We start from the raw sequence: 16053 nt of genomic DNA, 5'->3' as shown, positions 1-16053 counted from the left end.
AGTGCGTATTGGTTTTACACAATACATAATTAATACAATGTTACGGAGTTATATGAGAAGATTGCTTACGAGCAAGTCTCTTTTCTATGAGTCCTTGCTCCATCACAGGCACCGGGATGGCATCACCAGTACATTTTGTGGGTTAACATACCTTTGCTAACCTTGTTAACCTTGTTACTAGTCTTCGGATAACCACTGTAACGCCAATACCACAAGCACAGGTGAACAGGTAAATCAGGTAAACAAACAGGCTACGCTAACCGAGACTGAGCGGAGCACACCAGGCCACCCCACAAACCACACCCAGTCCTAGCAGGGCTGACTCCGCAGGGGGCCTGGGCAACCCTCCACAGAGGTACACTATGACCTCCTCACTCAGACTCAGACTCTCATCTTCTTCACAAACTAGACAGATTGAACATAGGAGTTAAAGTCTCAGAGGTGTGGGGGATGCAACTCCAAGCACCAACGGCAGCAGCTCCAACAAAGGCAATTCTCCCAGAACCAGGCAAGGGAGCCTCCACAGTGCTCCACATGCCACTGGCTCCCCCACCACCAACAGTAAAGGCCACTCCTGATGAATCCGAGAGGAGCGGCTAGTTGGCTAGTTGGTGCGTGATGGTGCTTTTAGCAAATATGATATGCATTGTGGAGTATACAGTATGTGGCAGTTAATGTGCTATGCACGGCCACTCGTGAAGACTCGTAATAATTCTTGGCGGTGGCAGGAGAACCTTACTCCTACCTTACTTCTTGCTTACTCCTTGTCCGTGGGGCAGTGGGATTGGTGTACTGCAGAAAGAAACCATGGAGATCCCCCAACCCTTGGGCACAGTTGTGCGCTGTATGCAGATGCTGCCACTGGGGCCACAGAGACCACAATGAAGGCTGCAGTGGCCAAGCTGAGCCACAATGCAAAAAATCCTTGAACACACGTGATGGCACATGCGATGTCCCCCCACCCCCCCCGGCGATAGCACTTGGCGGTAACGGTGGCGGTGGCATTGGCGGTAACGGTAACTGTGCCTCACTCCTCGTTCGACCCGCTACTTGCCAACCGTCGACTGCAACCGCATGACTCCTCCTCCTCCTGTAAGCGTCCTGGTTAATAAATATATTTTAAGCACTTTAAAGTAAGCCAATTTCAATTGTAGATGTAGTTCAGACTGTATGGCAACATGCAGATGGATTCCTGCTTTCTTTAGCTCCATCAGTGCAATAAGACACATATTTCAGAGCAGGCAGTACAGAGTAGGGGAAACGTAACTCTTTGATTATGTCAGTTATGATTCAGCGGAGATCTGCCTTTCACACTTCCTGTTGTGAGCAAACGTGTAGTCACAACTCGATTGTGACACCATTTTTAAAGTTTAGACACACCATTTGCTTAGTAGAGTAGTGTTCCTCTAACTAGTTTGTAATGAGAAAATTAGAGGCATATTTAAAAAAAAGATATTGCAGGTTTCCAAATATTGTGATTATAGTTCTATATTTAGAAGTGTACTGCCTAATGTATGTTAAATAACCATGAAGTTCAGTTACCAAATAGAGCAGGTTTCTCCGGAGTAGGTCTTGGAGGGCCGGATCCATGCCAGATTTGTAGCATATCCCCATTTAGATTAATGTAGTTATTTTAAAAATCTGTCATGGATCCGACTTTGGAGAACCATGAAATAGAAGAACGTTTCCCTTGCAAGGTCACAAATGTCTGTCGTTGCTCGCACAGTTCCCTTTAATGTAGTACGAGTTACACATTATTACACATAAACCCTAAGCCCCCTAATTGTGTCTTCACCACCTCAGTACTTGATTTAGTTAACCCTCCGATGCTCGAGAACTACTAGGTGTATAAAGTTAGACAAAAATTAAATACTTTCTGCCTGCGAACCACGAGAAAAATAAAAATTCACAAGAAAGTATTGCAAAAGGGCCAGCATCTACTTAAGTGTTTGTTATTCCAGGACAGTAGTGGAGTAATTTTTCTTTTTACGTGTCAGTAGTAATGTTACAGGTAGGCATAAAAAAACCACAAAACCTCCTTCACGTTTATGCTTCAATAATAGGCAATATGTCCATAGAATTAGTCAAACCCACAGACCAAAAGTATATAAAAAGTTAATTAATTTATTATATCATTTTGTCAAAGTATGTCATTTTCATAATATTTATATATCCATGTTTTTCTTTTTTATATGGAGTGCAAAGTAAGTAACAATAGTAAAATTGAACACATCCTGACCCAGCACACAACGTGATTACAAAGTCAATAAATAGAAAGACATGGAAAAACCAAAATCTACAAATAGAAGACAACAACAACAATGTTACAGAACAATAAATGACAAAACATCATACATCAAACAAATACAATTGAATAAACAAAGACAAGGGGGTTGCAGTCCGGTAATATATTGTGTAAGGATAGTATGCTCTCTACCATACACTAATGGAATCTTTGAAGTCTCCAAGGAGTTCCTTTACTAAGTCACTGACTTTTGGGATGCCTTGTGATATTCCTTACAGTACATGCCTACATCATCACCTTCCCCCAATCCTCTTGTACATCTTTTGTCTCTTGCGTCGCCACATGAAAGTGGTACTGCGTCTCATAGGTATGTAGAACAAATGTGGAACCTGTACTACGGAGACAAAAAAAGACAACGTTCGGCTTGTCATTGATAGGAAAAGTATACTTAAAGCATTCATCATGTCACATATAAACAGATTGTAGTCGAGAAATTGTGATAACATGTAGATAGGTCCCGGATTGTTTGTAATGAACTCTACCGGTGCAATACATAAACATACTGCAATACAATGTCTTATTACCAGCTAATGACTGAACATTTTCATGGAAACTTTGATCAGAAGAAAAAGTGAAACACTGGTTCTTCCTTTCATAGCTGAAGAGGCAGTTGTAATTCTGATCAGTGGAATTTGTTTCAGATTGTCTACTGCTCTGAGCATTTTGAAGTCACGAAACATTACAATAGAGTAGGGGTTTGAGGTTCATATTGTAGTTGAGTAGGGAAGAAACAAGTAGCATGTCATAAGAAATTAGATCGACTTAAAAACAGGTATTACATGCTTCAATTATTTATACCGATATAAGATGTTACATGCATACATGTAATAGCTTGATTTTATATAGCGCTTCATATTGCACTCCAGCTATTTTTAGGGCCAGTAAATAATAGTCGATGTAATCAATGAAACATTTTATGGTACTTTGAAGGATGGCAAGATTTTCCAGAATTCAAACTCATGACTTGTGCATCAGAGCAGATCACAGCAGCGTCTAATTCAATGAGCCATATTGCAATCTTGGTATTTTTTTCCCCAATAGGTGCTGATATTGTGAAGAATGATGGCGTCTACTCAAGGTATTTCACAGCTTTCAGCGGTAATGGCAGATACAGCTTAAAAGTGCGTGTTCAGGGGAAGGATAAGAAGGTTAAACGTGTGATTAGGACGCAAAGGAGTAACGCTCTGAGAATCCCTGGCTATGCGGACAGCGGTAAGAAGTAACATGTATTATTTACGAACAGAAAGCGCTGTATGTGTTCTGATCTAGTTACACAAAACAAATACTCACAGCGTACTAATATTGTCCAATAGAGGCTGATGATTATTGGTCATAATTCGTAGCCTCTAGCGTGTAGATGATGATTATTAGAAGTATTAATGACATAAGTATGTAGGGGTGAGGTTTCCAGTCATCCCGGTTGTCGAACATCATTGTACAAACAATTGAGCTTTATGCCTTGGACTGTAACCATTTCCACATTGTGAAAGAAAGAGAAAACATGTACGTATTACAGCTAACCTATGCGACTGCAGGTGCATTTTTTTTTTACACAACAGAACCCTGACTACTCTTCTAACCCGCCATTATCGAATTGCTGTGTTTTCTCATCAAAATCTTGCCTGTGTCCATGGAGTAAAAGCTATTTGTTTCCAGGATACATCGGAATTTGTATTTATTGATGATACTGCTATGCGATAATGGTTGAATGCACCACCAGTTTGTATAGCTTCAGCCTCGGTTAGAATTATTCCTTTCATGGACAAGAAAACCTCAAGTGAACTGTAGAGAGCCACCCAGACTCTCCTGAACAATGTAGCACCATACATGCATCCCTACACCCCTCAGGGCGGGCTCGTCCCGAGGGGATAAATAAACGTGGGCGAGACCGCACGTGGTCTTCCAGCCCAGAATAGTATACCGGTGTGTGAGTGTCCTTTACTTCGCGCAGCGACAGTAACTGCGACACCAGGCCACACCGCGCTACACTGGCGACGAGGCCGGTCGCGCCCTCGTGTGCTCATCGGCGAGCCCGGCTCGTGCGGAGCCCACCCGCATCGCCACTTCCCCTGGCGCTCACCTGGTGCTGCAGGGAATTCGCGGAGCCCACCCGCATGCTGCCGGCGAAGAATCTGTGGCCTGTGACGCTGCGCGCTATCCGAGGGGTGAGTGGCTGCCTGGATGCCCCCGTGCTCTCCTCTGCCTCCTGCTCCCAGCGCTGGGGTCCATGTGGGTGCCTCTCCTCGCGCTGGCTGCCGGCTGACTCGGCCGATCTCCAGGAGGGGGCCTTGGGAGAGCTGTCCTGATCCTGCCTGCCTGGGGGTGAGTGGACAATAAAGCACCATTTGGAGGAAAAAAAAGACGGTGGATAGCAACAAGCATTGGCAAAGCCAGACAAGTGTGGGCAGTGGAAAAAAAAATGAGAAAAAAAGGAGCAAACATCAATAAGCATTGGCAAAACCAGCCAAGTGTGGGCAATATTACTTCCAAGCAAGGGACAATTACAACAAGCATTGGCAAGGCCACCCAACTAGGTGGGGAAAGACTACCCTGAGCCAACCACGCAGTGGTAACACCACAGCCACGCCCAGTACAGCCGCACGATGTCCACGGTGACTGCAGCAGGTGCACCGCAAGCAGGTGGGTCCAATCAAGGCGCCTGCAACAATCCACCGCCGTCACCAGTGGTCTCCCACACCGCAGTAGCACCACTGCCACCGTTTAGTGAGACCTCGGATCCGGCCACAGCTGCGCCAAGGTGGAAAGCTTGGGTAGGGCGATTAAACCACTACTTTAAAGGGACCCGGGAGACCGATGGGACAGTTAAGCAGTCACTGCTCATTTACTATGGCGGGGCCGAAATCTACGACTTGTTCGACACGCTTCCCAACACAGGGAACACAGGGAACGACGATGATTATGACGCAGCGGTTGAATGTGCATTTTGACCCCCAGCTTAACCCTGATTTCGAGAAGTTTAAGTTCCGGAGGGCGTGGCAAACCGACACGGAATCCGCCGACATGTTCTACGCGCGGCTGCGCCGGCTGGCCAGCACGTGCTCCTTCGTGGACCAAAGAGTGGAGATAAGAGACCAGATCATTCTAGGCTGTCGCTCCAAGCTCCCACGCAAGCTGATCCTCCGGCAGCCGGGAATCTCGCTGGATGAGATCCTCGTGCTTGCCCGGTCCCATGAGTTGTCGGATGCCCGGGCGGAAGAAATGGAGGCGGCCCTCCACGCCCCCGTGGCTACGGGGTCGGGGTTCAAGAGCACCCCCATTAAGGAAGAAAAGGTGGAGGTGATCCAGCGACGTCCCGCGACACCCCGCCAAGCGCCGAAACCCGCACCTGGAGGGTCGTGAGGGTACTGTGGAGATGACCACCCAGCAACGGCCGTCTGCAGGGAGAAAGGGAAGGTGTGCTCCCGCTGTGGAAGGATGAATCACTATGCCCGAGTGTGCCGGGGCGGGCGATTCCGACAGCCGCCATCGAGACCCAGGTTCGGGCCCCAGCAAGTGCGCCAGATCTTGCATGAAGAGCCGCTGCCGAACCAAGACCGCCAGCCACTGCCGCGGCCCCCAATATATGAAGACGAAGACGACGAGGTCTTTGTGGTATTGTACGTCAGCCGGACAGGCTCCCGGCGAAGGCCGCCGCCCATGTCCTCGGTGGGAGACACGGAGATACAAGCCCTCATAGACACTGGGGCCTCGGTCAATGTGATGGACTCTGATCAATATGACCGGCTGTCACCCCCACCCCCCCTGACGCCATCCAGGGCGCGCATATATACATACGGAGGGACGGATCCTCTTCCCCTCCGTGACGTCATCAGCGCCACCATCGCCAGCGGGGAATACTACACTCAGACACAGTTTCATGTCACGGAAGGCAGGAAAGGGACGCTGCTCAGCTGTCATACGGCGGAAGACCTCGGTCTAGTGTTCTTTGCAAACCAGATTCATGAGTCCCACGCCGAAGACATACTCAAAGAGTTCCCTACACTCGTCACCAGCCTGGGGAACTCAAGGGCAAGAGATTCAAGCTGCACATAGACCAGTCGGTACGGCCGGTAGCCCTCAGGCATCGGAGGGTGCCGTTTAACCTACGCCCTCAAGTGGAGGAGGAGCTGCGGAAGCTCGAAGAGCTGGACGTTATTGAGAAGGTGTCTGGCCCCACCCCCTGGGTGTACCCGCTGGTCGTGGCACCCAAGCCTAAGCAACCGGGGGCCATCAGACTCTGTGTGGATATGCGGCTACCCAACACAGCAGTGAAAAGGGAGCGGCATATCACCCCTACGATGGACGACATTGTGGCGGACCTCAACGGGGCGAAATGGTTCTCGAAGCTAGACCTAAATGCCGGCTATCACCAGCTGGAGCTAGACCCGAGCAGCCGGTACATTACCACATTCTCGACTCATGTCGGTCTCCGGAGGTATAAGAGGCTAAGCTTCGGAGTCTCTTCAGCGGCGGAGGTCTTCCAAAATGCGATCCGTGAGACCCTGTCCGGGCTGCAAGGGGTGATCAACCTCAGCGACGATATCCTGGTCTTCTCTAACACGCTAGAGCAACATCACTCCCACCTCAGGGCCACGCTCAAGAGACTGGCAGAATGTGGGTTGACACTGCATAAAGCAAAATGCTCTTTCTACCAAGACAGCGTGGACTTCTTTGGATACACCTTCACTCGGGAAGGATGTGGTATTCCACACTGGGGTATGTTGCTAGGTGCTATGTGCTAGGACTATGTCATATTGGAATCCCTGATGTCATGGATTGTTGTATGTGGAAAAGTTCTGCAACTGTTGAGTTACTGGAAAGACTGCTGGCTGATGAATGGGATCTTCTCTTATGGAATAAACATCTTGCACCTGTATACCAGAGTACATGATTCATTTAAAATGAAGAATACTTCACTGGCGTAGTCGGCTCAGTAACTTACAAGAGAAGATCTCAACAAAGAATGCTGGATTTATTGTAGAATTATCTATTTTTCAAGAGGAGAAGGAATCAGATTAATTTTTTTCTTCGAGAGAAAAAAAAAAGAAGAAGGAATCAGATGCTGTTCATGAGACTGGTGAAAGGGGCACATCTCTAAATTTAATTTGTCCCCATGGAACTTGTGGAACCTGAAAGCTCCGGTTCTTGGAATTCACTCTGAGTAGTGTGTTTTGTGATCAATACATCGTCATATGCAGCGAGCTTTACCGCATTGGCAAGCAAGACGTGTAAGTTGTGCCTGTTTTCCCTGTCTTCGTGAGATGTGTGTTGTTACATCTTTACCTAATTGACAGTAAATTGAGCTGGGTTACAACGAAATACGTGTTGTCATCGTTATGCACGTTTGAAAATTGCCGGGTAATGCTTGGTGCCATCGCCATACTCGTTGGAAGAATCGTCATTGATATTCACGTTTGAAGAGTTGCCGTGTGAGTTGAGAGCATCTCCAACGTTATCTTTCCCTCGCGTCTGAGTACGTTTAAAAAATCTTTGTAAATAAACATTGGTTGCCAAGGAGAAGTGTCATCTGCCTACCTGGAATCTTGAATCTCATCAGCCTGCTTGAGATCGACGCTCTTCTCGTTTGCCATTGTTATCAGCGCTCCCTCTGCACCGGATCTCGTCATCACGCATCACGCTCATTCAAGCGTGCGTGGTGGCCATTTTGTGTGTGGTATCCTAGCAACGAGTAATGTTTATCGGGCGTGAATGAGAAACAGCGTGCACACGGAGTGAAAACTAGCAATAAAGCGAGTTTTTTTTTGGCAAATAAAGCAAGCGGAGGAAGACCGTGTGTTCACCACAAGGGAGGCATGAAAAGTGGGCAGTAAATATTTATTTCTCGTGCGCTTTCTTTTCTCTTCTTACAGTTGTGAGATATTAGACTTAATGTCATATTGTCCAGAATAAAACCGACAGTCCTTCGGAAATGGATACATTATAGCAAAATATTAGAAATATTGATACTTACTTTAAAAAAAGACTGCATTTACTATAAAATCTGGAGCATACACAATTTACAATTAACAAATGCATTCAAAAAATAAGATGTTTATGTAAAGAATTAATCTTCATAAATTGAACATTGTGTTAATATATCATTATTTTACATTAGTTAAGGTGAAAATTTGTAAGCATGCAAAATGTTACAGCAGCTCCATTTTTTTTATCGTGTCCTGGTTCGCCTCCCATAAAATGGAAAAAATGGAAGGTTGTTTTTGAGAGGTATGCCAGAGTCTGCGGACCCTCTTTGAGTGCTGAAAGGAAGTCATCGCTGTTTTTGCACTGTTTAGGATCTGAAAGTCAGGATGTGTTCGATCATTTGCCAGAGCTTTCAGCTTCGGAAGCTGGTAGAGGCTTCTGGTAGACCTGAAGGCCATCAGAGCAGTCCTACTGAAGTGAGGAGCTTCCTTGGGATGGCCACCTACTGCGGGCGTTTCATCCCTAACTTGGCCGCCATTTCAGAGCCTCTACGCGCTCTCACGCGCCACGATCACCCATGGGAATGGACACCGGAAGCCAACAAGGTGTTTCGAGAAGTCAAAGAGGGGCTCCTCGACAAAACGATCATGGCATATTTTCACCCACGAAGGAGAACGGAGTTGGTGGTGGATGCCAGCCCGGTGGGCCTCGGGGCTGTCCTCCTGCAGGAGCAGAGTCACGAAGTGTGGAAGCCAGTCGCGTATGCCAGCAAGGCCCTCACTGACACTGAAACGAGGTATGCCCAGATCGAACGGGAGGCGCTGGCTATCAAATGGGCCTGCCAGCCTTTCCATCTATATCTTTGAGGACAAGACTTCACTGTTGTAACGGATCACAAGCCGCTGATCCCACTGTTCACTGGGCTGTCCAGGCTAGCGCCGCCGTGGATTGAACGGTGGGCTGTACAGCTTCAGGCATACAACTTTAAGGTAATTTATCGGCCAGGGGCTCACAACCCCGCGGACTATCTGTCCCGTCACCCGGACCCAAACACACCGTCCGCCACACCGGAAGAGACATGTGGCACTGAGGCGTTTGTTAGCATGATCACGCAGGGTGCATGCCCCAAGGCCATGATGCTGGAGGAGATCGGTCAAGCCACTCGGGAGGACCCCACCCTCACGCTCATCCGCAGGGTTCTGGACAGCAACGGATGGGCCCGCTTCATGGATGGGGCCCGAGCCCTGTGACCAGAGATTAGCCATGCTCGACAGCAACTGTGGCATGTCCGGAGTGAGCTCAGCGTGGGAGAAGAAGGAGTAATCCTAAGGGGTCACCTCATTGAGGTCCCTGAAAGCTTCCAGGACAGAATTCTTGCGCTGGAGCATGTGGGTCACCAGGGAATGGCCAAGACTAAAGCCCGGCTACGTGACAAGGTCTAGTTCCCAGCCATGGACTCGAAAGCAGACGAGATGGTTCGGCAATGTCACGCCTGCACTATCACTGGAGGGGACCCGGCCCCTGCTCCTGTGATCACCGAAGCAGCGTGCAAGACACCGTGGACGCATCTCAGCATGGATTTTGGAAGCTTCCCGGACGGCCGACACATGATGGTCGTCGTCGATTCATTCTCAAAGTTCCCGGTCGTCGAGGTAATGGCATCAACCGCGTTTCCCTCTGTCAAGCGGGCCCTAGACCGAGTGTTCGCGACGATGGGACTACCAGAAGAAGTCAAGACGGACAACGGGCCCCCCTTTCAGGGGCGGGAATTTCAGGAGTACCTGGCAAATCTAGCGACCCGACACCGGAAGATAACTCCCTTGTGGCCCCAGGCGAACGGGAAGGTTGAGCGATTGATGAGGACGCTCGATCGAGCACTGCAGATTGCCTTGGAGAACGGAGAAATTCCGGAGGCAGGCCTGGACCAGTTTCTCGGAGTGTACCGACAAACACCCCACAGCACAACCAAGTGTGCTCCGGCCCACATCCTGTTCAAGCAGGCCCCGCGGGACATCATCCCGTCCGATCCAGGGTAGGCCCCAGCTGAGAGAGACGGAGCGGCCATCCAAGCGAGACGAGAAGGCGAGCGAGTCTCCAAGAGCCCAAGAGCCACAGGTTCGAGTCGGAGACCGAGTGGTCATCAAAGTTCGGCACCCTGGATGGAAATTCCGGACCCCATATGAGCCTGAGGTGTGGACTGTAACAGCGGTTCAAGGGACTATGGTTACAGCCAGACGAGGCCAACAGGTCATTACAAGGAACGTGTCGAGTTTCAAGGCAGTTGTGGAAGTGGGCACAGATGGGGAAGAGCCCCAATCCCGATGCCCTCCTCCGGATGGGGGTGCCCCGACGTCTCCCGGCAGAGTGCTGTCCCCTCCGGTGTCTGGCCAGCGGTCATCCCAGGGTGGCGAGGACTGTCAAAGACCCACTGGTCCGGATCCGGTCGAGAGGATGTCACCGACCGCTCCGCCGCCCAGCTCCCCGGCATCATACACCCGGAGCCAGAGGCGAGGCCTCCGTCCTAACCCGATCCCCAGTCAAAGACTGGCAGACTTTGTATACCCCTCCCCGTGATGGGGCGAACATGGATTTTGAACTAAAAGAAAGGAGGGATGTAGAGAGCCTCCCGGACTCTCCTGAACAATGTAGCACCATAAATGCATCCCTACACCCCTCGGGCGGGCTCGTTCCGAGGGGATAAATAAACGTGGGCGAGACCGCACGTGGTCTTCCAGTCCAGAATAGTATACCGGTGTGTGAGTGTCCTTTACTTCGCGCAGCGACAGTAACTGCGACACCAGGCCGTAACCGCGCTACATGAACGACAGTCTAGTGTATGGTAAGTGCTATCCTAACACAGCACATTTGGGCCCAGATTTACAAACATTTTGCACTGGGTTTGTGTCAGAAAAGTAACACTACCCTGCACAAAATGTTTATTTTGGATTTGTTTACAGCGCAAAGCTTGTTTTGCTCCAAAACATTCCCTAAAAAAAAATGCAAAGCAGAGCTTTGCGCTGCTTTATGTTAATTTGTGTCAACGGGGTATTTCATGGGTGGTACATGCATGCGGCATTCCCATGCAAACACCCATGGTTTTTGATGCAACATCCTGTCTACTAACAACAGTACACATGGGTTGGCGCCAAAAAATAATGCGTCTTTAAAGCTGGTGTTAAAAAGGAGAAATGCTTTTAATTCTCCTAACTTTTACCACTTTTCATGTATGCTGCACTGTACACCACACATCAGTGTAAGCAGCATAGTATTTGCTGCTGCAAGTACACTGTTAAAAATTGGGATTCAGGTTGGCAGAGGTATGCACCTTGTCCAAGCTGAAACCACAATCTTAGTCAGGGTAAATCAGATACACACTAAAAGATTACCTGTGCTCACAATCTGGTTGTTTGACACAGAGCAGTCAGGCTAATCTAAAGAGGCAATGTGTAAAGTATTTGTGCAACACCACACACAGTAAAACAATGAAAACACCACAAAAGACTCCACACCAGCTTAAAAAAATAGACAATAGTTTTATAAATAAATCAAGAAACTTTTTTGTCACATAATTTTTTTAATATACTCCACGTGTTGTTTTGTTATTCAGTGCTCCTTCTTCGGATTCCATTTGCACATTTCATACAAGGACATTTAAAATACATAACACCATGCTGTACTGTTTTCTGCTCGATCAGCAACAGCTCGTTATGCTCTAGACATAACACAGTAGCCCAGCTGCAGCTTTCAAACACAGACTTATCATATAAACTGTGTTTTGTCCCTTTGTGGGCAAAGAGGACAATTTTGGCTGAGAGACCTGCCCTGGAACGAATGAATACCAGGTATGTGGTCCATTGCTAATCCCTGAGATCACTAATATATCCCTTTGTCTAGACACATAGATAATCTGCCATGGTTGGGTTGTTCATTGTACGCAGTCTGCAAGTAATGTTGATTACGTTGTTTAGTTGTATTTGTCTACTAATCGCAGCACATATGCTTCAAAATAGACTACAAAGGTTTCAATAAATATATTATAAACTTTCATTGTGTCTTTCCTTTGCTTACTGAGGACCTCCATGAGTGAGATACGAAAGGTGATGATTTGTTTCCATGGTTACTTTGAGGACTAGAGATTCATGTTCTAGGTTTGCCAAAGTCAACTGTTACATTGGGAAGGTGAGGAGTTCAGGTCAGGCACTGCGAGCTATCATGGATTTAGGCTGCAGGTTCTGACGTGATAGAAAGACACAATAACCAAAATTCTAACATCCTGTCATTCCACGGCACAGTTCTGCTTATCAGCAGAATCCCTGCGACATGCTGGGAAGAAAGGACCTGTGTGAATTTCAAACACCCTTCTTTGGAGTCAAACCCACTTCAAAGGCACAACTGGGTCTCTGACCCTACCAAGACAGTACACAACTGGACCTGTGGAGAACCCTGTAAGGAAGAAGGACTGCTGTGCTGCTACAAGGACTGCTACTCTGCTGGACTGCTGCTCTGCAAGAACTGATTTTCATCTCCGATATGCTGCCTGGTACCAGCTGCATGTTACTCTCTGCCCTGCTGAGGAAAAGGATTGACCCATCTCACTGTAACCCAGAGTGATCCAAGGACTTGTTGGCTTGCCCTCTGATCTGAAGTCTCAGGACCATCAAATACTTCCTCCAACCCTGCAAAAACTGCTGGACTGTGATTCCCGCCTTGCCAAGTATCTCCAATCCAGTCCTGGACCCTTGGAAGTGATTGTTTCCGTGCGGATGCAGCAGAACTCGTACATCAATGACTTTGTGCCCATCGGAACCAATGCATGGCCCAAGATGCTGATGCAGCTGCTGCCTGATGACTTTGCTTCAACAGACTGCGAGGCTCGATGACGACAGACTATGTGGTTCAACATACAACGCATCACCTGCCTCGCAAAGGGGTTTGCTGACGAGGCTTCACTGACTGCGTGGATCAGAACTGATGCATCGCCTACATCCATGGGATTGACGATGACATATCACCTCCTCTGCTCTTCACATTGGGTCCTCGACATCGACACTTCCTCCACCCAAGGTACTTTCTCAGTCGGATTGGAGTGAGTTCTCTAGCTGGCCTGCTCTTCCATTGCGGTTGGCCTTAACTTTGTATTTACCCCGATCTAGCATGATCAGATGTCCCCGTGGGTGCTTTATGACTCTAAGCACTTATTTTGATTTAATCTTTAAGAAATTCACCAGTAGAACTCCAGTTCTACTTATTGGATTTTTAGCGTTTTGGTCTTGATTTACTCATAACATTATTATCTATTTTTCTAGCCCTGTGTGGAGTACCTTTGTGGTGTTTTCATTCAATTACTGTGAGTGTGTGTTGTGTAGCCTGACTGCTCTGTGTCAAGCTACAAGAGGGTGAGCACAGGTTATCTTTTAGTGTGTACCTAGTTTACCTTGACTAGAGTGGAGGTTCCTGACTGAACAGGGTGGACACCTCTGCCAACCAGGAACCCAATTTCAAACAAACATTCTCTCCCTGTGAAGCAAATTAATGTAACCTGACGAAAGACCTACCACAGCCAACATGACTCCAAGAATGTATTACTCTTTGAGCATAATTTGCTTTCAGATTGAATCTAGCAGGGAGCAACTCTCTCTTTTCCACTAGTGACACCAGCTATAAGTGAAGCCCTTTTACACTCATTGTCTTTTCTGTATGAATTTGTCACTCCAATATAGTACTATTCCACCAAGAGGTAAAGTCAGCAGTATTTGTGTGCTGTTTTGCCACCGGCAGAGAAGTATTAAAGACAGGGTTCTCAGTGGTTATTACAGCCAATAAAAAAAGCTCCTATTTGATGTGCCCCCAGGGACATTACTGTATGACATGAGTGGACAAAAATTCTTCTATAGTATGGATCGCATAGGCTCAAAATTTACACCTGCAAGATGCAATATCCCCATGCTCTCAACTGCATGGGAATATGGCCATATGTAAATGAGGGAACATCATGGCGTCTGAATTTTCACCTTTTACAAACCAGTAGTACACATGAAGTTGTGCTTTGTGAACAGTCAGGATGCAGACATAGGATACCACTTTGGAGGGAGGTGAGGGGACTACGGGGACACCAAATGCATCCTCCTGCAGGCAGATACATTGACAAACCACATCCAACTAGAGGGGATCCATTCTCCTTCTTGAAAATGTGACCAGGTCAGCTGCAGTGAAAGAAGAAGCCATCTTTAATACCCTCTCCCTAGTGTAGGCACAAACTGATAGTGCCGGCTTCACTCAGGACAGAGCATTTTTTGCCATAAATGGGATCAGTATTCCAGTCTTCACTGGGCACACCTAATTGACCCAGACCGAGACTGTGCCAAATAGCTAGTAGGGCCCCTGAAGTATACTGTATGTCATCTGGTGTAGGGTTTTTTTGCCAACGGGAAGTGTCCCCCCGTGCAGGCATACTGCTACCAACAGTTCTTTATTTACCACTGGTATTACGATGATTACTGTGTATGTAATGCTGTAGTCAGGCTGAAATGATGGTTCCGCTCAGAACATTAGGGACTGGAAACTTGCAGATCAAACACTCCTTGCCACCAATTGTCAGACCCTGTTCAGTGGGGAGTAGGGAAGATAAGAGGCTATTAGGGTTTTTGAGGCCGTTTGAAACTGGTGTCCGTACTGCTATGACTCTTCAAACTGGGCATGTACACACTTTCTCCACCTGATACTTAGGGAAGAAAGAGTAAGCAGTCAAGGCTTCTAAGGGAGGTAGTGTGGAGAGCAAGAGTACAGAATGTAACAGTCCAACAACAGCTGCAATGCATTGTCCAGTTCATTGCGTATCTCCGTAATAAGCAGATACTTGAACAACACAGCAAAATGAAATACTACATAGTTCATTGAGGCTCAGCTACAGGGTAATGATTCCAACTATGAAACTTACATAAGTGTTTAAACCTCTATGGCAACCTCTACTTCTAGGAGTTCCTCTACTAACTATGGGAATTCTACCCCCGGCATAGGAATAGAGATAAACGTACAGGTGCAGTTCACTAGAGTCTACTCAAGCAAACTATTTCATAGTACAGCGCAATAGTTTGTACCAAAATTTGCTTGTTGAAGTAACAGTCAATGTTCCCACTACCGAACATGGTCTGCATGCCTAGTTCAGTGTTCCGCATCAATGAGTCCCCCTTACCTGCTCACATTGCTTTAGTTGTGCGGTACTGACAGACGTCCTACAGGATGGCACTTTCAGTGGCAGCTCCATTGACACTGTACTGTAGCAGCAGCTTCACACTGCACTTGGTCCACGGCCGATGAGCAGCATGACAGGCCTGCTTATGCACATCTACCTTTCCAGATGCAGCATCCAGGTCGTGATCTGGTGGATGCTCACTACAGGCAATTATGACCTCTGGGTTGGGATCACACTGGTTGCTTATCTGACATGGGCAACCCCGGGCCTGGTTGAGGTTTCTGTTTTAGAAGTGTCAGTAGCTCCTCCACTGGATTCAGTCAGAGTCAGCAGCAGCAACACCAGGCATTCAGGTATTGTAGGGTGCCAGACAGCATCTGGTTACTTCTTTGGCTTGATTTCTCTATGTTGTCCACTCTGGAGGTAGTGATGGGAGACTCTTCATGACCCGAGTTTGCTTCAACTTTCCTCCAAAGCGCGGTCAGCAACTTATGGCTGTTCTGCAGACTGAGAACACAGATGGTTTCGCCTCCTGGAAAGTCTCACCTCCTTCAGGGCCAGTCAATCTCCCTTACCATATAAAAAGACAGGCAGACTTTTAGGTGCTTGGTAAATCTTCAGCTTCACCACCAAA

The 16053-nt window shown here is 47.6% G+C and overlaps 1 protein-coding gene across 1 annotated transcript in view; it reads left to right on the top strand.

The window, feature by feature from the left end:
* LOC146834644 (calcium-activated chloride channel regulator 3A-1-like) overlaps positions 1-16053 on the top strand; it is a 637940-nt gene that overhangs the window by 575517 nt on the left and 46370 nt on the right. The window contains exon 12 of the mRNA XM_085602115.1: positions 3347-3517. Within this exon, the coding sequence (XP_085458241.1) occupies positions 3347-3517 (171 nt within the window). The remainder of the gene's footprint in view (positions 1-3346; positions 3518-16053) is intronic.

Source organism: Triturus cristatus, chromosome 4_2 (assembly GCF_964204655.1).
Source record: "Triturus cristatus chromosome 4_2, aTriCri1.1, whole genome shotgun sequence".
In the NCBI taxonomy this organism is placed as follows: domain Eukaryota; kingdom Metazoa; phylum Chordata; class Amphibia; order Caudata; family Salamandridae; genus Triturus; species Triturus cristatus.
The sequence above is the reverse complement of the archived record's forward strand: the minus strand, read 5'-3'. Positions and strand labels throughout refer to the sequence as shown.